We start from the raw sequence: 20840 nt of genomic DNA on the forward strand, positions 1-20840 counted from the left end.
AATATTTTTAGTTGTATTATACACTCATTTAAAAAATGAACCCTATAAAAAATGATGCTAGCTCCTCCACTAGTCTGTATGCCTAGGGCTGAGACTTATTATCTCGATTCGGATCCGTTTTGAAAATAAGATATTCGAGTATCCATATTCTGATAGTAAGATTTTGGATTCAGTAAAACCAGATCGAGATGTCTTGATTTTTTCCAGATCCGGATATGTATTTCTATAATATAATAAAATTTTAATTTTATTAATAACAATATTTGATATATTAATATTTATAAATAAAATTAGTTTCATAATATTATATTTTAATTTTTATAATATTAGATACATATATATTTATAAATCTTATATAAATATTTAATTTATGTATTATTTTAAAATTTTAGTATTTTTATTTCTATAATAATTTTTACGGACCCAGGTCCGGATTTGAATCTCCACGACTAGTATAATATTTAGAAGATATCTGAAATTTGGATATATAGAAGCCAAAAATCTGGAACCGGATACTCTAAATTTTTTGGATATTCGGACCCGTCCTACCATTATGTATGCCTGCGAAAAAAAAATCTTGTAACATCCTTGTATTGATATTAAGTAGAAAATGCATATTCTTTATAAATTATTATAGTTAAAATTGTGCTCTGTCATGGTAAGATATTATGAAATCAACCTTAAAAATTAGAGAAATGAATTGAAACACCATAAGTTGACTATTATTTTTTTAGAAATGATTAAATATATAATTATTTGTGAATGAAAAATATGAAATGAAAGAAATGAAATTAAAAATAAAATAAAATGTGAGTTTCATTCAGTTCACTTATTCACACATAAATAAAACAAATATATACTTTTTGTTTCGTTCTAAAATATTTTATGGAATTCTATGAACAGTAAATTTTAAATAGAATTATCCTACGAAATATTCCCTACGTTTCATAAAGTTACATATTCTTGAGAAAAAAAATTGTTTCAAAAAGATCTATTTTTGTATTTTTAATGCATGTTTTATTAACTAATTGCAAACTTCAAAAAACTTAATTAAACTTATTGGATTTTTATTGTTTAAAATTATGAAGAAAAATAATTAAAAAAAATTATATAAATTTAATGTGTTTTATTAAAATGTGTGAAAAATCTAAAATATGTAACATTTTGAAACTGATAGGGTAACATTTTTTGTAAGGGAAAAAGACTGAAATTTGACGCTAAGACGAGGGCTTGACTCGTTCAATGGGGGCGTACGTGGGTCCTACAAAAGCTTTACTTAGGTATAAAAGTCATAATAAACACATTACAATAAAAGTAATCAACACACACACACAAGAATATTCTTCTCTTTCCCAATGTCCGTACAAAAGGTATAATAAACAAACAAAAAAACTTAAAACGCGTAAAAATTTTCTAATTTCACTCGGAGACACCAATCTCTACTTCAACAAATAATTAATGCCAACCAGTCTCCATATAAAAGCAAATAGTTTGTAATAACATATATCTACAAATAAAACGAGGTTTCCTTTTGTAGCAACACATACAACAATGGCGAAGGAGCTTACAGTTGGGTTTCGCTTCTATCCCACGGAAGACGAACTGATTGCGTTCTACCTAAGAAACCAGCTCGAAGGAAGGAGTGGTGACACAATACACCGTGTCATCCCAGTTCTAGATGTCTTTGAGGTCGAGCCAAGTCATCTTCCAAGTACGTGAGACTCGCTAGAAATGTAGCTTTAAAGTTTAAAGTCATCAGTTAGTTCTTGAGTCATAGGGGCAAAATATATGTTAGGTTTTACTTTTATAGCACGTAGACTTGTTTCATTAATATAATATATGTGGTAGTGTTAGTCATGTATGGTCTGTGAAACTTATACGTTTGTTGTTTTTTTTTCAATTTTCTTTTTGCAGATATTGCGGGAGATAGATGTCGAGGAGATGCTGAGCAATGGTTCTTCTTCGTGCCAAGACAAGAACGCGAAGCAAGAGGAGGCAGACCGAGCAGAACCACTGGTTCAGGGTACTGGAAAGCAACTGGGTCACCTGGTCCAGTCTTTTCGAAAGATAACCGAATGATTGGAGTCAAGAAAACTATGGTTTTCTACACTGGAAAAGCACCAACAGGAAGAAAAACAAAATGGAAGATGAATGAATACAAAGCCGTTGATGAAACGTTCAACGTTTCCACAGTCCATAAGGTTGCATATGTAAAGTTTTTTCTTGATATTTTAAAGAAAATATTCTTGATCATATAAGTTTTTAATTAATGAGATATTTTCTTGTTTTAATGTAGTTGAGACATGAATTCAGCTTATGTCGGGTCTACATAACATCAGGAAGCTCAAGAGCTTTTGATAGACGCCCAATGGGATTTTTTCAGGCAGAGAGAATGCTTACACGTGATGTTGCAGTTGGTGAGAGATCAGTTCGCGTGGAAAGCTCACCAGAAGCTTCGATGTCAGAAGGAGGACATGGTTATCTCTCTGTGAATGGTGAGATGGTTGATGGTTTAACTAAACCAATTTGGGAATGGGAACAGCTGAGTTGGCCTTGAAGCTTGCGAGATTCATAATCAAGCAAATTGAAGTTACGTACTGGTTTTTTGTCACAAAAAAAAGTTACGTACATTATTACGTAGTTGAATTTATGACCAGAAAGATTTTTTTTTTTTGAGCAATAATTTGAGCAAGAATAACTGACAAAAGGTAACTTTCTTTAATTTCGTTTTCTTAGAGAATGTAAAGTCATCGAGCATTTAGAACTTTAGAAACTCAAATGTCAAAACCGTGAAATTAGCTTAATTAAGACGAAAAAGTCAACAAAGAGGAAAAAATAAGGGACAGAAACAAACCAAAGATTAAATTACCAAAATAATACTCAATCCGTTCCACAAAAATAGACTTTTTAGTATTTTCACGCATATTAAGAAAACACATTAAATTACCATAATAAATGTATCGTTTTCTGTAATTTTAAATTTTCAATAATTTTTAACTAATTGTAATTTAATAAAGTCAATTAATTTTCTTGAAGTTTGCAATATTTTCATAAAAAACACAAAAAATACATCTTTGTGAAACAATTTTTTTTTTTCTAAAAAATCTATAACTAAGGAACAGATGAAGTATTATATAGCAAGTAGGCTTTGATAGGCATAAAGTAGAAAAAAAAACAATTTACTTGATCATGTTTCAATACCAAATATAAACTTTACATAAACGAAAGGAGCCAAAAGAACAAAATTGTTTTTTTATATAAGCGTTATCATAAAGGTTGAATGTGGACAACGACTAAAAAGAATTTTTGGTCGTCGATAGTTTGTCGTTAAAGAAAAACAAGTTTTGGTTCTCTTACATATATATACTAAAATTATCATATGATTAGGACAGCACCCATGGAGGCTATGCAGTAAAATTATAAACACATGCTTCGAATTGTAATTCTATTCACGAACTTATAAACTGAGGCTGAGGTTGAAATCAAGCTCGACAATATGTTTATATATATATATATATCTGTTGATATATTCCTTCAAACCTATAGAATATAAAACCCTTAGAAAAACTATTACATTATGCGGGCTCAACGTGATGAAAGTTGTGAATCAGAGTACCTAGTAGGTAAACAAGTCAAATAACGGTATTTAGCCGTCAATTTAAATGATTGGTTTACGTCTACACCATGTGTGTGCAGTGTGCACGTACGTGAGAGATGATTAAATTGTTGTTTTGGAAAAGTTAGTACCATCAACGTTATAAGTTCATCTCTAACAAGTAGTCAAGCCTCCTTAACCATGCGCAGCAACATTAATGCAATAATGACATATTCGGACAAGGCGACAACAAGCAATCCCCAGGAAATGAGGCAACACGAAAATCACTACTCCCTCTGTTTTTTAAAGATGGATGTTCTAGGAAAATATTTTGTTTCCAAAAGATGTATTTTTTATGTTTTCAAAGTATATTTTGTCAATTAATAATGAAAAATTATGTGTTTCAAAAATATTAATTACATTTCTTTTATTCCTATTGGTTTAAAAATATAGGAAATATAAAGTTACAAAAAACTATGCATTAATAACTAAGTTTTAATATGGTTTCTTAATAAGTGTGAAAATCCTAGAACATTCATCTTTAAAAAACAGAGGGAGTATTTTGTAATATCTGTATACTTGCCATACTATAAAGGTTGAAAAGTGGACCAAGACTAAAAGGTTTTTTTTTTTGGTCGTTGCTTGCTTGTTTTTGGGTATTCTTTTATCATTTCATCCGGCTGGAAGAGTTCCTCTAATTGTATGAATTTTTCTAAAACGCTTTTTTTTTTAAATATAATTCAAGAAAGTTTCGCATTATCTAGTATTCCACAAATTAGTAATCCAAGTTTTTAAGTTTTTATTACAGCAGAGAGATCAACCAGGACAAAAAAGATTATAGATGTAAAATAAAAAAAGGAATTAATGCTTTTTTTTGTGATTTTGAATCTGTGAATTGTTAATGAACCTACCACATTTGTTGATTCTATTAAATCTACTATTGCTATCGAGCATGAGTTTCTATTCTAATTCGAATAGAATGTATTGAGCCTACAATCCATTTTATTTTTTCGATCAATACTAAAAAACTTTAAAAAAAAATTAAATATGATTTTATTTTCGACACGAATAAACTGTCTTTTTTCTATCAAATATATCAAAAAACAAGTATAAAAGAATAGATGAATGTTCAATTGAAAAAAAGCAATTCTTTAGTTTTTTTCTTTCTACTGCCAAAGTATTTAGTCTTTAAACTTTCAAATGAATTCATTTCAAAACACTTCAATTGGTACACGTAAGAAGTAAGCCAATTCAACAGCTTTTTGCTCAATTTCTCGTGTAATAAAATTCTCATCAGTACGAATTAAAAGAATATCCCATTGACCTCGAATTTCCATATAAAGTACACGCCAAGCAGAAACACCCTCTTTAACTTCGATTCGGATGGACTGAATATCTTTCATGAGGAATCGTAAAAAGATCCGACGACTTTTTCCAGGAAATCCCCAACGAAAATATGTACTATCCCTTCTTTTCGATCATAACCACTACCCACGTTCCACAAAATAGTGCAAAACAAATAGAAACTAATAAAGAGACCTGCGATCCCATAGAAAGACATCACAATCCCTTGTGGAAAATATGATTTGCTGAGACGCAACTAATGATATAAAATTTCTACCAAGATAACTGAAAGTTTCAACCAATAAGAATCCCAATGAAGCTAAAAATAAGATAAATGCCCAACATAAATTACATGTTTTTCGAGACCCTGTTACAAATTCGATCGCCAACTCATATATATTTGATCCAGTTATACAATTTTTTGGAATTGAGAAAATATGACTTTCCTTTTTTTTGTTTTCAAAGTAACTCTCATCAACTATAAATATTTTGTTGTGAACCTTTACCTTAAGAGTAATTCATAAAATTGTTTATATCTAAAATAATAACATATCCTTCCTTTATATGATCCCCTATAACTATATACATACAAATAAATACATTGACTTGAATTTCATACAGCAGTCGGATGATGATCCATTTTTCAAAAGAGTGCAAATTGAGTTACTCCATATAATACGGTTACACATGCATAAAAGCTTTTTTAGTTATGTTTGTAGGAATATATGTGTTATACAATCTTCTATCAAATGAGTCTTATCAAATTGACTTTTTTTCGAAGGGAGTGCAACAATTCGGTCTCATCCGATCTAAAAAATCTTATTTTTTTGAATATGAAGAAATAAAGAAGCCATTGCAAGTGCCGGAAAGACTAGGCCTACTAAAGGCACAAAAATAAAGTGTAAGTTGTTGAAAATCATAAAATGGGGTACCTCAATTTAATATTTGTACCTATTATTGTTATATTCTAAATTCTTAATTCTATTATATATATTATATAATTATACTAAGTATCTTTAAGTAAATATATATATATATATATATTTATATAATACTAATATACAACCTAATAGAAATATATAGAACCTACTAGAAATATAATAAAAAAAAGGTACAAGAAACGCCAAATGGACTTATTAATCTTTCAAAATAAATAGATGTATTATCATAATCTCCCTGTTAGATTTATTATTATTTTTGCTCTTTTTGTCTTCTAATAGTCATTAATAAAGAAATTTTTTATTTTATTAAAATAAAAATTTATACAAAATTGATTGGAATCTGATTCAACAACAAATAATTTTCGGGAAATGCAGATGCAAGACTCTCTATAGATCTATATATCTATTTGAATTATCTATACATATGCAAGCAAGAGAGAAAAAAAAATTGTTTAATTTTTCTAGTCTGATTTAAACTTTCCGAAAGTAAAAATTCACTTTTTATCTTGTTAATAAAAGTTTATTGAGTAGTAAACAAGGATATCGATAAAAAAGAACGATTCGAAAGAACAATAAAAATGATCCAGCTGGAAGAGTTACTCTAAAAATGATTATTAGACAATGCGAAACTTTCACATAAAAATGATCCAACAAGCTATACATAGTTTTCTCTTACGCATAAAAATAATACTTTATAAGTCTCCTTTCTTCTACGCTTGATTTTCAGAAGTTATACAATTCAACATACTAAAATCGTTATCATATATGATTAGGACATCATCCACGGAACTAGTAACAACTTCTTGATAAACTCTTCGGAATGTATCCACCACAATATAGTCTACCACCTCAATTGTCTATGACTTGAGTTGAAAAGACTAGTCAACCATCCACGGAACTAGTAACAACTTCTTGATAAACTCTTCCGAATGTGTCCACCACAATATAGTCTACCACCTCAATTGTCTATAACTTGAGTTGAAAAGACTAGTCAACCATCTCAATTTCACATAATAATTTCTTCAGGATCTGTGATTAGAACAAATGTATCAAGGGTAGGGACAGATGATCAGAAAGCTGGAAAATGAAAACTGAAAGGCCTCAATAACGGCCCATAATATCAACCATTTGACAAATCAAATTCTAAACATTGGGCCTAAGAAACAACCCATACACGCGAAACTTTCCAGAGAGACGCCTTTATTTTTTTTTTTTTTAAAATCGTTTTAGCAGTTTTAACATTTCGCAAGTCGTCAAAGGCTCTTCCGCGTATTCTCCCAAAGTTGGATTGAGAGAGAGAGAGAGATCAAATCCTAAATCTCGGCGTGGTTCCTCTAGGGGTTTTCGATATCAACCATCAGAACCCGGCATGAGGCCAATCCTGTTGCCGGATCCACCCACTCTATCTACCGGCGTGCCCGAGATTTTCGAACAAGGCGGCTCCCAGAACGTCGTCCGACGCGCCGTCGTTATCGGAAACGGTTTCCCTGGCTCCGAGAATCAGTGCATCGGTCTCGCTCGTGCCCTCGGCTTGGCTCAAAATCACCTCCTCTACGTGAGCTTTTGATTCCTCCTCCCTAAGACATCTTTCGGATAAGTAGCTTGCTAAGAATAAGATTGCAATCGTTACCACTTGTATAGCATAGCCATGTTCGTTTGGTTGCGGCAGTTGTCGGCGTGAGCATCAGCGTCAATAAAAATAGTTTTTGTTCGTTTCGTAGACGCCAAGGCAGTTTTAATCGCAGACGCAGATTTTTTCAGCGATCGACGCGAGACGCAGCATTTAGACGTGAAACGAACAAGAGTTTATTAAAAAAATTGACGCCGACGCAGCCGCATGTAGCTGCGTCAACCAAACGAACAGCACTCATGTGTAGAAGAAAATGATGTTCTTGTGTAGGATGAGGTGTGACTAATTATTTGCTAAGGAGGAACTCTTAGAAACAAGCCTACGTACAATTTGATAATGTCTTAAGTTCTGGAAATATATAGAATAAGCAATGAGTTTTTGGTTTCTTGAATGTTTTTTTTTTCTTTTTTTTGGTGATGGAAGCGAGTTACAAGGCCGAAAGGAGGGATCAATGAGTGGCTACACTGGCTCCCTGTTGGTTTTCACAAGAAGTTGGACTTTATCCTCAGGCATCTCTACCTCTACTCCAGGTTGATGCTTGGTTCCAAACAAAGTAAATACATCGCGTCTGAGAATGGTGGGAGTGTTGGCTTGGCGTCTATTCTTGAGGCTGACGTGAAGAGTATTGTCTCCATGGCTCGTGACACCTATGAAAAGTATATTACTTTCTGTTTCTTCTTTTTTTGTTGTGGCGTTTTTATGAATTGGAAGTAGGAAGCTAAGCCTGAATGTATTGCAGTCCATCTAGCTAAGGGATTTTTATTTTCTTTTCGCAGGGATGGCCCGTTGGTTGTGATTGCTTGTGGGAGAGATACAGTTTCTATTGCTAGCTCCATAAGGCGTCTGGCTTCTGAAAACGTCTTCGTTGTTCAGGTCTGTTATATGGTTTTATTTGATTGTTATTATGTTACTTTGACGCTCTGACTCCTAATAATTGATATTTTGTCTTCGATTTTGTAGATACAACATCCTAGATCACACTTAAATAGGTTTGACATGGTGATCACACCTCGTCACGACTACTATCCTCTAACCCTCGAAGCGCAAGAGCAAGTTCCTAGATTTATGCGTGGTTGGATAACTCCACGTGAACCACCTCAGGATCATGTTGTAAGTGCCATGTTTTTCTTTTTTGATTTATTCTCTTTTCCATCATATTACTGTAGAAGATGAAACTTGCTGTGAGAGGTTTCATTTGTAATACCATGAATGTGCGCACCTATTTTCAGGTCTTGACTACTGGAGCTCTCCACGGGATCGATTACGCCACACTCCGTAAATCAGCTAGTGCCTGGCACGATGAGTTTGCTTCTCTTCCAAAGCCCTTAGTTGTGGTTAACATTGGCTGGCCTAGACGTAATGTTCTGTTACTCTTTTAAATTACTAGATGGCGTTCTTACACTTGCACCATATAAAACATGGGCCCTTTTTCTTATTGGCATGTTGACTTTCTAAACAGGTAACTGCCGTTATGGAGCAGACCTCGCAAAGCAGCTAACAGACGCCCTTCTTAGTGTCCTTGGTAGCTGTGGAAGTGTCAGAATCGCTCTCTCCTACAGAACCCCTGAAAAGGTCTCCTAACACCTACTGGAATAGTTACAGCTGATGTTGTTGAGTTTCACCTGATATTTTACTACGCAAGCAGGTTTCAAGAGTAATTTTCAAAGAGCTAGGAGATAACCCAAAAGTCTTCATTTGGAATGGCCAAGGTACTGATGATCCACAGCCAATTTTGCTTCAGCTTTGTGAACAAACACAATGCAATGAAAAAAGGTTTCTAACGCCTGTTCTTAAAATATTAATCCAGAACCAAATCCTTACATGGGACATTTAGCATGGGGTGATGCATTTGTAGTGACAGCAGATTCTGTCAGTCTCATAAGTGAAGCCTGCAGCACCGGGTATATAACATACTGAGATAATCCTTTCAGTTTTCTTATTCTTTCGTATTATTGCGTACAGAAACTATATGGCCTGAGTAATCTTTCTATGCTGCAGGAAACCAGTGTATGTTATAGGAGCCGATCACTGTAAATGGAAGATTGCAGATTTCCACAAGTCTTTGAGGGAACGAGGAGTCGTTCGCCCATTTACAGGTTTCGAAGACGTAAGTATCTCTACATTTTCTTAGAACACTCTAGATAGTTTTCCCCTTTTTCATTCTCCATGGCAATGGAACATAGGGAGTTTTCTGGTCAGACTTGTGTTGCATCCGCCATGTCTCCATGATGTTCATTGATCTGGTCTGGTATTAAATGTTTTTTTTTTATTGTATAGATGTCGGAAAGTTGGAGTTATCCGCCATTGAATGACACAGCGGAAGCAGCGATGAGAGTACGGAGTGCATTAGCTGCACGTGGATGGAGTCTACGCTCTTGAAAACTACCATACGTTTTTTTGTTTGTACAATTTATTTCTGGAATCACATTTCTCGAAAGTTGTAGAGAAAGAGAAGCGTAAGACAATCGGATGTGCAGAAAGAAAGAAAAGGTGACGGTACCATTTTGAAGGGTTTATTTACGTTTCGTGTGCCCTAAATTTTTTGCTCATATTACCACACAGTGAATCTCTATACCTCTTCTCAATTGGAGTAGTGGCTCTTTGTGAAATAAAGAGAGTGGGAAGTTCTTTCTTTTCCCCTTTGTATTGACTTGTCGGTGATATTTGAATGTGTAGAATGAAAAAATCTCACACGTTCAATAATTTCGTTTTTGATACATTATAGGTTGAGGTAGTTACAAGAAGAAACGAGAAGGCAAGGTTGCCTTGAGAAACCTTGTCTGTTTTAGTTAATTTGTGCACAGATCACAATTAACAATTTAATTGGTCGTCTCTGTACAACTTAACCAGAGCTGATGCTTTTGTACACAAACAAACCAGCCATGGCTGGAACTATCTGCAAGGCGACAACATTGTGAAGAGAAAAAACAGGAATCAAACTTGCCAATAAAATGTGAAAAGAAAGCAGAAACCAAAAATAAAAACTTTGTAAAAAGTAAAAGACACAGATAACCTCCAATTATGCAATTAAAAAGGTTAGGGGTGATATTGTAAATAAAAAGGAACATAAGGGTCATTACTGCAACAAAGATGAGCATATAAACAGAGAGGTTTTGCCAATTCAGAGAAGAAGCATCAAAAACGAGAGAGAGAGAGCTCGAACTCTTCCGCCGTCGTCGTCGTCGTGGGAGAATACAGTAAAAGGACCTATATATACATCTCAGACGTGACACTAACAGACTAACAGTTGACGGAGATGGAGAAAGTAAAGATCGAAGAGATTCAGTCCACCGCGAAGAAACAGCGGATTGCCACTCACACTCACATCAAGGGTCTTGGCCTCGAGGTTCTCCTCCTCCCTACACTGTATCGCTCGAACTTCGTCAGTTCTTATAGGGATTTAAAGCTCATTGCTTTTGTTTGGTACGCGCAAGAGAGTCAGAGTATAGTGTTTCTAGATGTAACTGCAAGTAGGTTACTCTATACTCGTGTAGCTCAATGTTCTTTAGGGTTTAAAGTTTTAGGCTTTATAAGGTTTTATAGCTAAACTGACAGTTATGTCTCAAAGCATTAGTGTGGTTTCTTTCTATAGCTTGGAATGTAGTTTCGTTTGCTGATTCAGTGTCTTCTTCTCTAGCCAACCGGAATCCCTATACCATTGGCGGCTGGATTTGTCGGTCAGCTTGAGGCTAGAGAGGCAGCTGGTCTTGTAGTGGACATGATCAAGCAGAAGAAAATGGCTGGCAAGGCTCTTCTGCTCGCTGGACCTCCGGGGACAGGGAAAACAGCATTGGCTCTTGGAATATCCCAAGAGCTGGGTAGTAAGGTTAGTCTCAGATGTCTTTAGCTTACATCTCTTATGTTCCATGACTCCCACATGGCTTCGTTAGATATGGTATGAATGCTTTTTTATTCTTGTTTGCAGGTTCCCTTCTGTCCAATGGTTGGATCTGAGGTTTACTCATCGGAGGTTAAGAAGACTGAGGTTCTCATGGAGAATTTTAGGCGTGCCATTGGGTTACGTATCAAGGAAACCAAAGACGTCTACGAAGGAGAGGTGTGTGTGATGCTATTTTTCAGTTTCTTGTGATGTTGTGTAGTAATATGTCTTTTTATCATCAGATTCTTAACAAGTTTTCCTTGAGTTCTAGGTTACGGAGCTGTCCCCAGAAGAAACTGAAAGTCTTACCGGAGGTTACGGCAAAAGCATCAGTCATGTTATCATTGGACTCAAGACAGTCAAAGGAACCAAACAACTTAAGTTGGATCCCACTATCTACGATGCCTTGATCAAGGAGAAGGTTAGTTTTTTTTACTTCTTGGCACCTGTCATTTTTTTAATCTGTTTGTTACCCAGGTCAGAGAAATTTTATCCTTTGCTATGAGTTATCAGGTCATTATGTACGCAGGTTCATCTTATATTTACTCTTTGGCTCTCAGGTAGCTGTAGGAGATGTTATATACATTGAAGCAAACAGTGGAGCTGTAAAGCGGGTGGGTAGGAGTGATGCTTTTGCCACTGAGTTCGATCTGGAAGCAGAAGAATATGTTCCACTTCCCAAAGGAGAGGTTCACAAAAAGAAAGAGATAGTGCAGGTTTACCTTCTATGACCTTTTCTTATCCCAAGAACTCTCCCTCTAATTATCATCATTGTCAATATTATGTTTTACGGATAATTATACATCGTACGTTTGTTCTTTTGTGGTAGCCTCTAAAAGCTTTCTTGACTTTGGTTAGGATGTGACGCTTCAAGATCTGGACGCAGCAAATGCTCGACCTCAAGGCGGGCAGGATATACTTTCTTTGATGGGCCAAATGATGAAACCCCGGAAGACTGAGATCACTGATAAGCTGCGCCAAGAAATTAACAAGGTGATCTTCTTCACTTAGACCTAAATGATTCTTGCTTAAATTTTGCTACAGGACTAATATTATGTAACGTATGATTATTGCAGGTGGTGAACCGTTACATAGATGAAGGTGTTGCAGAGCTTGTTCCCGGAGTTCTATTTATCGATGAGGTATTTTCCTAAATAAATTATCTCATTCCACCATGTCCATGTTACTCAAAACTCAGGATCAGTAATTGAACTCTCCTAACTTCAGGTTCATATGCTTGATATGGAGTGTTTTTCTTACTTAAACCGTGCTCTTGAGAGCTCGTTATCTCCGATAGTGATATTCGCAACAAATAGAGGAGTTTGCAACGTAAGGTGAGGATAAACGCTAGACCGTTGTATAGATAAAACTATCAGTTTCTCCCTTTGGAAATCATGTGAACTTGGGTTTAACTTAGTGCTGTGAATCACTTTGTTTTTGCAGAGGGACTGATATGCCGAGTCCCCATGGAGTCCCTATTGACTTGTTAGATCGGTTGGTCATTATCAGGACCCAGATCTATAACCCCTCTGAAATGATACAGGTTACTCGGTTGCCATTTTAGTTTTTTTGCATTCCAGTTAAGTAACAACATTCTAAAAGATTTAGTTATGTCGTCAGATTATAGCTATCCGTGCGCAAGTAGAAGAGCTAACAGTGGATGAAGAATGCTTGGTCCTACTTGGGGACATTGGGCAAAGAACATCCTTAAGGTTGAAAGACTGAACTAGCATTATTGCTTCTTGCAAGATTCTTTTCTACTTGGTCTAAACTTTTCTTTTCTGCTTTCACTTCCAGGCACGCGGTTCAGCTTCTGTCTCCTGCCAGTATCGTGGCGAAAATGAATGGACGTGATAATATTTGCAAGGTACTACTTCCTTATGAATCTTGGCACAAAACAAAAGCAGTAAAAAAAAATGAATGTTACGGTTAATCTCTTTGTATTTTTGACAGGCTGATATAGAGGAAGTAACATCACTCTACCTTGACGCCAAATCTTCAGCAAAGCTTTTGCACGAGCAGCAAGAGAAATACATCTCATGAGAAACACACTAATCGAATGTTTTTGCTTCTTTTTAAGCCATTATGTAATGCCTATGACAATGGAGAAATCTTAATTTAATGGGATACAATTGGTTTCATGATAACATTTATTCGATTGTTGCTTGCTTACCTACGTTAGTTGTGATTCTTAATGTTGTGTATTCTTAGTTACATAACAGACTTGGAACGATGCTTCAAGAACAAACAACTTGTAAAGTGTAATCATTATCAAGAGAAAGTTGTAAACGGAAACAGTAGAGCAAGAGGGCGTTTCTTACCAACAATAGTATCTGGGCCAAATTTATAAACAATAGAAAGTTGTGGGGGGTGTCTTTATAAAACTTTCGCTACGATGTTTTAGGGTAAGAGTGACTAAACCAGAAGGCTAGGGTTTTTGTTTACGAGGAAGAAGATGACGACGAAATCGCTAACCGTTGAAGAAGTTCTAAAAGAGAAGAAAACACACGACCTAGATTCCGTCAAGGAACTTAATCTCGGCCACAGAGCTCTCACTGACGTTAGTTTCGTTTTTGCAAAACTCTGTTCCCAAAATTGAAACGAAAAACCCTAATTGTGAAATTGATTCATCAGGTATCTTGCTTGAGCAAGTTCAAAAACTTGGAGAAGCTCGACCTCCGTTTCAACAATCTCACTGATCTCCAGGTAAAAAAACCAATAGACTTTTAAAAAAAAACGGCACCTTTTACTTGAATATTTAGTTGAAGACCTTAGAAGCTTATCTTCATGTTTTGTTTGTAGGGACTCAAGTCCTGTCTGAATTTGAAGTGGCTGTCGGTTGTGGACAATAAATTGCAGAGCTTGAGTGGAATCGAGGGATTAACTAAGCTTACAGTAAGTTCCAATTCATTTCATGAAGTTCTTTCAGCACTGAAGATGATTCAACTTTGGTTTGCAATCAGGTGCTGAATGCTGGAAAGAATAAGCTCAAGTCTATGAATGAGATCTCTTCTCTTGTCAATTTGTGTGCCTTGATTTTGAACGGTGAGTTTGGAACTACACTAATCATATGTTTTGTCTTTTTGTATCCACCACAAGCTTACAACTGATGACTTGTTTTCCACTTCTTGCAGACAATGAGATATCCTCTATCTGCAAGCTAGATCAACTCAAAGACTTGAACAGTCTCGGTATGTTCTTCACATCAGAATCAACATTGTTACTCTCTTTAGAAGTTTCATCTACTTTAAGTTTTGTTGTGGATTTGATGATGCAGTGCTTTCTAGGAACCCTATCAGTGAAATCGGTGACTCACTTTCAAAGCTGAAAAAACTCACAAAAGTAAGCTTCGAGTTTTCTCCATGTTTCTAGAATCAGAACTAAAAGTTAACCCTCTTGCCTATTCCCTTGTTTCAGGTTTCTTTGTCTGACTGCAGAATAAAAGCTATCGGGTCTTCTCTCAAGTCATGCTCTGATTTGAAAGAGCTACGACTCGCCCACAATGAGATTAAGGTTATCTCTCTTCCATAGATAAACACACTGACCTGTGTACCAATTCCACAGTCTTTTACTTATATTGCTAATAATCACGTTCAGGCTCTCCCAGCAGAACTTGCACTCAACAAGAGACTACTTAATTTGGACGTGGGAAACAATATGATCATGAGTCTCTCTGGTTTAGAGGTATAAGTAAAAGCGTACTTTTCTCCTTGTCTAAAGCTCATTAAAGCTTTTTGCGTTGATCTAAGTTGTTTGGGAACTAGGTTTTGGGAACACTATCTTGCTTGCGAAACTTGAATATTCGAGGAAACCCCATCTCTGATAACGAGAAGTCAGCTAAGAAGGTTGACAACCACTTTCTTTGTTACTTAGTGTTTGCTACGTGTAGAAATCAAATAAGAATGAGAATACATATGTTTTAAAATGTTCGCAGGTGAGAAAGTTGCTTCCTTCTTCAGTGAATGTCTTTAACGCTAAACCCTTGGAGAAAAGCTCGAAGAATGCAAAGCATGTTAGATTTGATACCGAAGATGTGACCTTTGATAGTCGTCTCAGCAAATCAGCAGAAGAGGAAGAAGAAGAATCCAAAGTGGAACGGAAAACCAAGAAGAGCTCTAAGAGAAACAAGTCGGAGGAGGAAGAAGAAGAAGCTGATAATGAAGGTGGCAAGAGCAAGAAGAAGAAGAAGTCTAAGAGCAATCCAGATATAGATCAAGTTCAAGTAGAAAAGAAGGAAGAAGATGCTGCTGAGAAGAAACAGAAAAGGGCTAGTCCTAAGAAGTTAATCGATGCTATAGATGATGCTGAGACCTCTATGGCTGAAGTCTTTTCCAGGGGCGATGTGTCGAAGGATTCTGGAGATGTTGTTGAGAAGAATAAGAAGAGAAGCAGTGTGCAAGAGACGGGTGTGGTGAGAGTGGTGGATACTCACAAGAAGAAGAAAACAGGAAATAAGCAGCAGAGCAAGAGTGCAGTGGCTGAGCTTCCTGGCGAAGTTGAAATCGGGTTGGGAGGAGAGTCAAAGTGGGAGTAAACCGGAAACCTTAAAACTCTATTGAAAACAGATGTCTAGTGATTTTGATCTTCTTTGAAATCGGTTTTGCAGCCTTCAGAAGGTTTAATTTTGTTGTGAAATGAACTTTGTTTTACGTTTTCATACAGTTTTTTTATTTCCTCTTTATGGTAAGCTTCGTCATGTTTCTGGTGAAGCGTTGAATTGAACATGTAGAAAGTTCAAATTGATTCTTGTTTTGAGTCCAACCAAATTGGGAACGACTTAAGGGATAAATTATATATAGATAGTGACCAAAGGGCCCAACCTGAAGTGGGCTCATTTGCTAAAGTTTTTCAAAACAGAAGAAGATAAGGTCCCACCGAGACTTGAACTCGGATTACTGGATTCAGAGTCCAATGTCCTGACCATGGGACCGATTTGCTTACGCCAACTATCTATATAAGTCAAAACTAAAAAGAGAGATTTTTATTCTGTAAAATAGAGAGATAAAAAAGTCTTTTAAAAGCAACATCTGACATGTAGTTTGTATTACCATTTTCATCATTTTTTAATTAAGTCCAGAGGATTTTTTTTTTTGGGTAAGTTTTAGGAGATTTAGAAAAAGATAAAACAAAGGTGGATGACACGAGAGTTTTCCCGTGATAAGTTGAATCTCATGAAAGTTAGATAAATATATACATAGATGCAATGTAAAATCCAATGAAAAGGTTAAACAAGACACTAAGATAATAGTGAAATATTATGAATTGTTGCTGGTTTAACCAAGATTATAAGAATGCAATACTATTTGGACAATAATTAAGAGTTATATAAATGAACGCGGTGAATTGCTGTAAGAATTGTTACTTTTGAATAATGGCCAAAAGTATATAGTATAGCATTTTGTCAATTTATCCATGTGATTTGCAAGTAGTAGTCAAAGACTCGAAAGGATAAAAAGAGAAACATAATAGTTAAGGACCCATATTAACCAGAGCTGTTCATCTATGTTGTATTTTTTTGCATGGTCGTGGGATCCTCTTGACCTCACAAATAAATTAAATTTTATTTTAAATTGATATAGCTAATATGAATAATATATAGATATAGGATCTGTAGGAGGGATTTGATTTGACTGATAGAGAAGGCATCTCTTGGGATGTTCCATTAGATTATTTCATTATTATTGTACTCAGCATGTGCTTGTCTCTAATATGCCAAACACAAAAAAAAATGAACTTCTATAATCCAATTTATTTTGAATTTTTCAAGTTTCATATCATGGCGTTGATTTTGAGTTTGTGGAGTTTGATTAGTAAATTAGTATAATGGTTAAGGATGCATCAAAGAAATTTTAGTTATGTACAAACTTTGTTTGTTTCTTATTTCAAAGTTCAAACATTAAAATAGTTTGCTCAGGAGAAAAATACTATCAATTTTCCTACAATACACTATCCAATGAATTTTTTTTTAAATATATGGCATATTTGGTAGCCAATATCCTTTTCTCAAATATGTATTCCCTTTGTCTATAGTTCTATACATTTCTTTTCAATCATTTCGTCCAAAAAAGTCACCATGCAAGTGTTTTGTCTAAATAATTTTAATTTTTTTGTCATAGCATGGTGATTGATGCCTTAGTTTTGAGAATATAGTTCGTCTTTAATCTTCATGAAAACTACTGATCAAAACTCTATTTGCAATTGCTGTTCATATTATTCCCAAATAAAGCCTATCAATAGTTAACTGAATCAAACCATGTTATGCTGCATGTGATGTAAACCTAATATCTAGTTAGACTTTTAGCAAGTACTATTGTCTTCCTATCAAAAAGTAGGTACTATCATAGATGGAAATATCGTTTTATAAACGGTTGTTGCATTAATGAGTTATCGGCAACAAGATTTAACAGTTATGGAAGCACTCTATTTCATTAATGACATTGAATAACATTGGTTAATGTGTGTACAATGAACCATGGAAAAACATTGCCAACGAGACAACACACACAAACAAAACACCACACATAAACACTTTCTATCCTTGTTCCCATTCTTCGTCTTTCTCCACTTTCTTCTCCCAAGAAATAACACAATTTCCCAGATTCAAACTTCTCTTTTTTCAACGTCTTCTAAGGAAAGCAAGAATCTATCATCTCTAATTCTTCTCTTTTTGTAGTATATATATAAAAAACTACTTTGCTCTTTTTCTTCTTATGGGAGAGAGAGTTTACACTAATAAACTTCAGAAAAAAGCAAAAGAAGATCAATCTTATTAACTTTCTCTTTTTGTATTATCTCTATCACTCACTTTAAAGTTTCCTTAGAGATTCAAAATCAAAATCTTCCAGAAACTGCTTCAAGCTTCTACTTGATCAAACTCATGATCCACTTTTCATAAAAAAGCACCAACCAATTCCAACTATTTTCTCATTCATTTCTTTAGTTTCCAGCAAGATTTGACACAGTTTTGTGTTCTGTTTTTTTTTATAAATATAATAATAAAAATATGGATCGGAAAAGAGGGTGTAAGATCAGAAAGAGAGGTTGCTCTTCCTCCTCTTCTTCTTCCCTTGCTCGTCGAAACCGCTTCAAACGCGCCATTTTCGCCGGGAAAAGAGCCTCACTAGAAGACGGCGGCGGCTCAGGAACTCCGGTTAAGTCCATCTCCGCCGCTAAAACTCCCGTACTCTTACCATTTTCTCCGGAAAACCCTCCTTTAGGTCAATCACAGAAACGCTGCGTGTCAGCAAGGAAGCTGGCGGCAACGTTATGGGAGATCAGCGACGGCAATACAGAACCTCATGTATCCAACGAGGATTGCTTGAGAAACAAGAAACCACCGAGAAACAGAAGGAAGACATCAACAGAGATACCTTTCCCTGATTTCCCGCTAAAATCATCCCATCCGGTTTCCCACGAGGTTAGGGTTTACTTGCGTCTCAAGTTTCCTCTGTTTTTTTTAATTTATCCATTTCTCGAGCCCTAAGTCTTTGATCATCAAAATTTTACAGAGAATCCTTCTCCGAGATGATACAGTTCGTAGAAGATCAAAAATTCCTCAGAAACTACAAGTAGTCGAATACAAAACCATCGGCACAAACTCTGTAAGCTTTTCTTTTTTTTTTTTTTTGGGTGAAATAAGCTCTTCCTTGCGGGACAAGAAACCTCTGATTAGTTAAAACCTAACAACAGGTGACAACACGTTTCAAGAATATCAACGAGGGTTTAACGACTTCTAAAGAACTCGTGAAGGTTTTAAAAAAGATCGGTCACCTCGGAGATGATCACAAGACCGCAAGCAACCGTTTGATCTCTGCTCTGGTTTATGAACTAGACAGAGCAAGATCTTCGCTGAAGCATCTGATGAGTGAGTTCAATGCGGAGGAGGCGGAGAAACGGAGGTTAGTAGAGAAGCTCCAAGAAGAGGCGGTGTCTGAGAGAAAGCTCCGGCTACGAACAGAGAAGATGAACATGAGATTAGGAAGAGAGCTCGAGGAAGCTAAGGAAACGGAGAGGAAGATGAAGGAGGAGATGGAGAGAGAGAAGAGAGCGAAAGACGTTCTTGAAGAAGTTTGTGATGAGCTGGCGAGAGGTATAGGAGATGATAAGAAGGAGATGGAGAAAGAAAGAGAGATGATGCATATAGCTGATGTTTTGAGGGAAGAGAGGGTTCAGATGAAGCTCACGGAGGCGAGACACGAGTTCGAGGAGAAACACGCCGCCGTGGAGAGGCTGAAGAAGGAGCTCCGGCGTGTTGTTGAAGGGGAGGAGGAGGAGAAAGGGTCGTCGGGGATTCGCAGGGTTTTAGAGATGATAGATGGTTCTGATGATGATGAGGAGGAGGAGGAGGAGGAGGAGGAGGAGAGTGATCTTAAGTCGATTGAGCTGAACATGGAGAGTGGAAGTAAGTGGGGATATGTTGAAAGCCGGAGAGATGGTCGGAGGGAGTCAAGATTTGTTGGCCCCAGCGAAGATGATGATGATCATGTGGAGAAGAGATCAGTGATAGTTGATAATGGGGAGAGAGATGAATCTTTGAAGACTCTAAGAGAGTACATTGTTTCTAATGCCAGATTCATAGGTTCCTCATCGTCGGAGCAGTGGAATCATCGGCACTTACCTAATGTGGAGTTTGTGTAATCACCTGAGCTAACGCCGGCAAGAGAAAAAAATATATCAATTTTTTTTTGTAATGTATATACTTTATATTTCCTTATTTGTAATTGTATTCAATTTTTTGGATTTATTGAAAGAAAAGCAATTATATTTGACTACATAAAACTTTGTTTTCATCCTACTAATTATTCATGGTATTTTCATCCCCATTTCATAATTTATTTCAAAAATGAAATAGAAAATGGAGTATGAACAAAAAAAAAATTTACATAAATTTTTATTTATTTTTTGTTTACACTTCATTTTGCATTCTGTTTTTGGAGTAAATTATGGAGTAAAGATGGAGATGCTCCTAAGTTTGATGATATACAGATTTGTAACTTGTTAGTTGATATTAATATATACAAGTATTTTTCTCATGATATTTGAATTCATACATGAAAGAGTGTGGTTTTTCAAGGAAAAGTCATTAGATAACTATGTAGGCTGTAATTTATGGAAGCAAAGAATATGGGGATAATATCAATCAAGTCATGCTTGGATTGGATAATAAGGTACATTAGTCATGTATACTTGTTAGCATTTTATGAATATTTATTCGAGAACTTCTTTTGGCAATGATTAATGATCGATACACACATGGGAAACGTCGGTTCAGTGTACATTAAATCAAAAATTATTACAACAATTATAATAAGAACAACGAACAATAATGAGATATAATTGATGCAAGAAGGGATTAATTAGTTTTAAGATTTTGAATCAAACAATGAAACAAAGCAGGGTTCTCTATTATTGTGTGGACAGCGTCGCGACATCCTCCCATGTGATTTTGTC

General features: G+C 35.5%; 5 protein-coding genes across 5 annotated transcripts; all 5 read left to right on the forward strand.

Moving 5' to 3' along the window:
• The first annotated feature begins 1069 nt into the window (after window positions 1–1069).
• On the forward strand, window positions 1070–2899 carry LOC106370418 (NAC domain-containing protein 90). The gene is made up of 3 exons (XM_013810426.3): window positions 1070–1711; window positions 1915–2201; window positions 2297–2899. Exons 1-3 carry the CDS (start codon window positions 1552–1554, stop codon window positions 2555–2557), a joined length of 708 nt encoding a protein of 235 aa, XP_013665880.1. The 5' UTR covers window positions 1070–1551; the 3' UTR covers window positions 2558–2899.
• Window positions 2900–7113: 4214 nt separating this feature from the next.
• LOC106371657 (mitochondrial fission protein ELM1) lies at window positions 7114–10213 on the forward strand. Its single transcript, XM_013811745.3, has 10 exons — window positions 7114–7435; window positions 7934–8166; window positions 8287–8383; window positions 8471–8620; window positions 8740–8866; window positions 8970–9082; window positions 9156–9219; window positions 9318–9411; window positions 9509–9617; window positions 9788–10213. Exons 1-10 carry the CDS (start codon window positions 7250–7252, stop codon window positions 9887–9889), a joined length of 1275 nt encoding a protein of 424 aa, XP_013667199.2. The 5' UTR covers window positions 7114–7249; the 3' UTR covers window positions 9890–10213.
• Window positions 10214–10610: 397 nt separating this feature from the next.
• Window positions 10611–13539, forward strand: LOC106371658 (ruvB-like protein 1). The gene is made up of 12 exons (XM_013811746.3): window positions 10611–10856; window positions 11148–11336; window positions 11436–11567; window positions 11662–11811; window positions 11951–12106; window positions 12249–12383; window positions 12467–12532; window positions 12618–12724; window positions 12834–12933; window positions 13011–13102; window positions 13188–13257; window positions 13344–13539. The coding sequence occupies exons 1-12, from the start codon at window positions 10767–10769 to the stop codon at window positions 13431–13433; spliced, it is 1377 nt and encodes a 458-aa protein (XP_013667200.2). The 5' UTR covers window positions 10611–10766; the 3' UTR covers window positions 13434–13539.
• Window positions 13540–13788: 249 nt separating this feature from the next.
• On the forward strand, window positions 13789–16133 carry LOC106371659 (protein phosphatase 1 regulatory subunit SDS22). The gene is made up of 10 exons (XM_013811747.3): window positions 13789–13950; window positions 14025–14096; window positions 14193–14285; window positions 14354–14435; window positions 14525–14581; window positions 14668–14732; window positions 14808–14903; window positions 14988–15074; window positions 15155–15235; window positions 15325–16133. The coding sequence occupies exons 1-10, from the start codon at window positions 13846–13848 to the stop codon at window positions 15922–15924; spliced, it is 1338 nt and encodes a 445-aa protein (XP_013667201.2). The 5' UTR covers window positions 13789–13845; the 3' UTR covers window positions 15925–16133.
• A 1671-nt stretch (window positions 16134–17804) lies between these two features.
• LOC106369748 (trichohyalin) lies at window positions 17805–20163 on the forward strand. The gene is made up of 3 exons (XM_013809863.3): window positions 17805–18807; window positions 18899–18991; window positions 19080–20163. The coding sequence occupies exons 1-3, from the start codon at window positions 18394–18396 to the stop codon at window positions 20025–20027; spliced, it is 1455 nt and encodes a 484-aa protein (XP_013665317.2). The 5' UTR covers window positions 17805–18393; the 3' UTR covers window positions 20028–20163.
• The last annotated feature ends 677 nt before the right edge of the window (window positions 20164–20840 follow it).

This window comes from Brassica napus, chromosome A10 (genome assembly GCF_020379485.1).
Source record: "Brassica napus cultivar Da-Ae chromosome A10, Da-Ae, whole genome shotgun sequence".
Taxonomy (NCBI): domain Eukaryota; kingdom Viridiplantae; phylum Streptophyta; class Magnoliopsida; order Brassicales; family Brassicaceae; genus Brassica; species Brassica napus.

Bases quoted from the DNA above. Each gene is read 5' to 3' on its own strand.
- LOC106370418 (XM_013810426.3), top strand. From the start codon at position 1,552: ATGGCGAAGGAGCTTACAGTTGGGTTTCGCTTCTATCCCACGGAAGAC. The intron at 1,712-1,914 runs GTACGTGAGACT...TTCTTTTTGCAG, and splicing joins CGAGCCAAGTCATCTTCCAA to ATATTGCGGGAGATAGATGT. The intron at 2,202-2,296 runs GTTGCATATGTA...GTTTTAATGTAG, and splicing joins ACGTTTCCACAGTCCATAAG to TTGAGACATGAATTCAGCTT.
- LOC106371657 (XM_013811745.3), top strand. From the start codon at position 7,250: ATGAGGCCAATCCTGTTGCCGGATCCACCCACTCTATCTACCGGCGTG. The intron at 7,436-7,933 runs GTGAGCTTTTGA...TGGTGATGGAAG, and splicing joins CTCAAAATCACCTCCTCTAC to CGAGTTACAAGGCCGAAAGG. The intron at 8,621-8,739 runs GTAAGTGCCATG...ACCTATTTTCAG, and splicing joins AACCACCTCAGGATCATGTT to GTCTTGACTACTGGAGCTCT.
- LOC106371658 (XM_013811746.3), top strand. From the start codon at position 10,767: ATGGAGAAAGTAAAGATCGAAGAGATTCAGTCCACCGCGAAGAAACAG. The intron at 11,337-11,435 runs GTTAGTCTCAGA...TCTTGTTTGCAG, and splicing joins CCCAAGAGCTGGGTAGTAAG to GTTCCCTTCTGTCCAATGGT. The intron at 11,812-11,950 runs GTTAGTTTTTTT...TTTGGCTCTCAG, and splicing joins ATGCCTTGATCAAGGAGAAG to GTAGCTGTAGGAGATGTTAT.
- LOC106371659 (XM_013811747.3), top strand. From the start codon at position 13,846: ATGACGACGAAATCGCTAACCGTTGAAGAAGTTCTAAAAGAGAAGAAA. The intron at 14,286-14,353 runs GTAAGTTCCAAT...GTTTGCAATCAG, and splicing joins AGGGATTAACTAAGCTTACA to GTGCTGAATGCTGGAAAGAA. The intron at 15,075-15,154 runs GTATAAGTAAAA...TTTGGGAACTAG, and splicing joins TGAGTCTCTCTGGTTTAGAG to GTTTTGGGAACACTATCTTG.
- LOC106369748 (XM_013809863.3), top strand. From the start codon at position 18,394: ATGGATCGGAAAAGAGGGTGTAAGATCAGAAAGAGAGGTTGCTCTTCC. The intron at 18,808-18,898 runs GTTAGGGTTTAC...AAAATTTTACAG, and splicing joins CCCATCCGGTTTCCCACGAG to AGAATCCTTCTCCGAGATGA. The intron at 18,992-19,079 runs GTAAGCTTTTCT...ACCTAACAACAG, and splicing joins AAACCATCGGCACAAACTCT to GTGACAACACGTTTCAAGAA.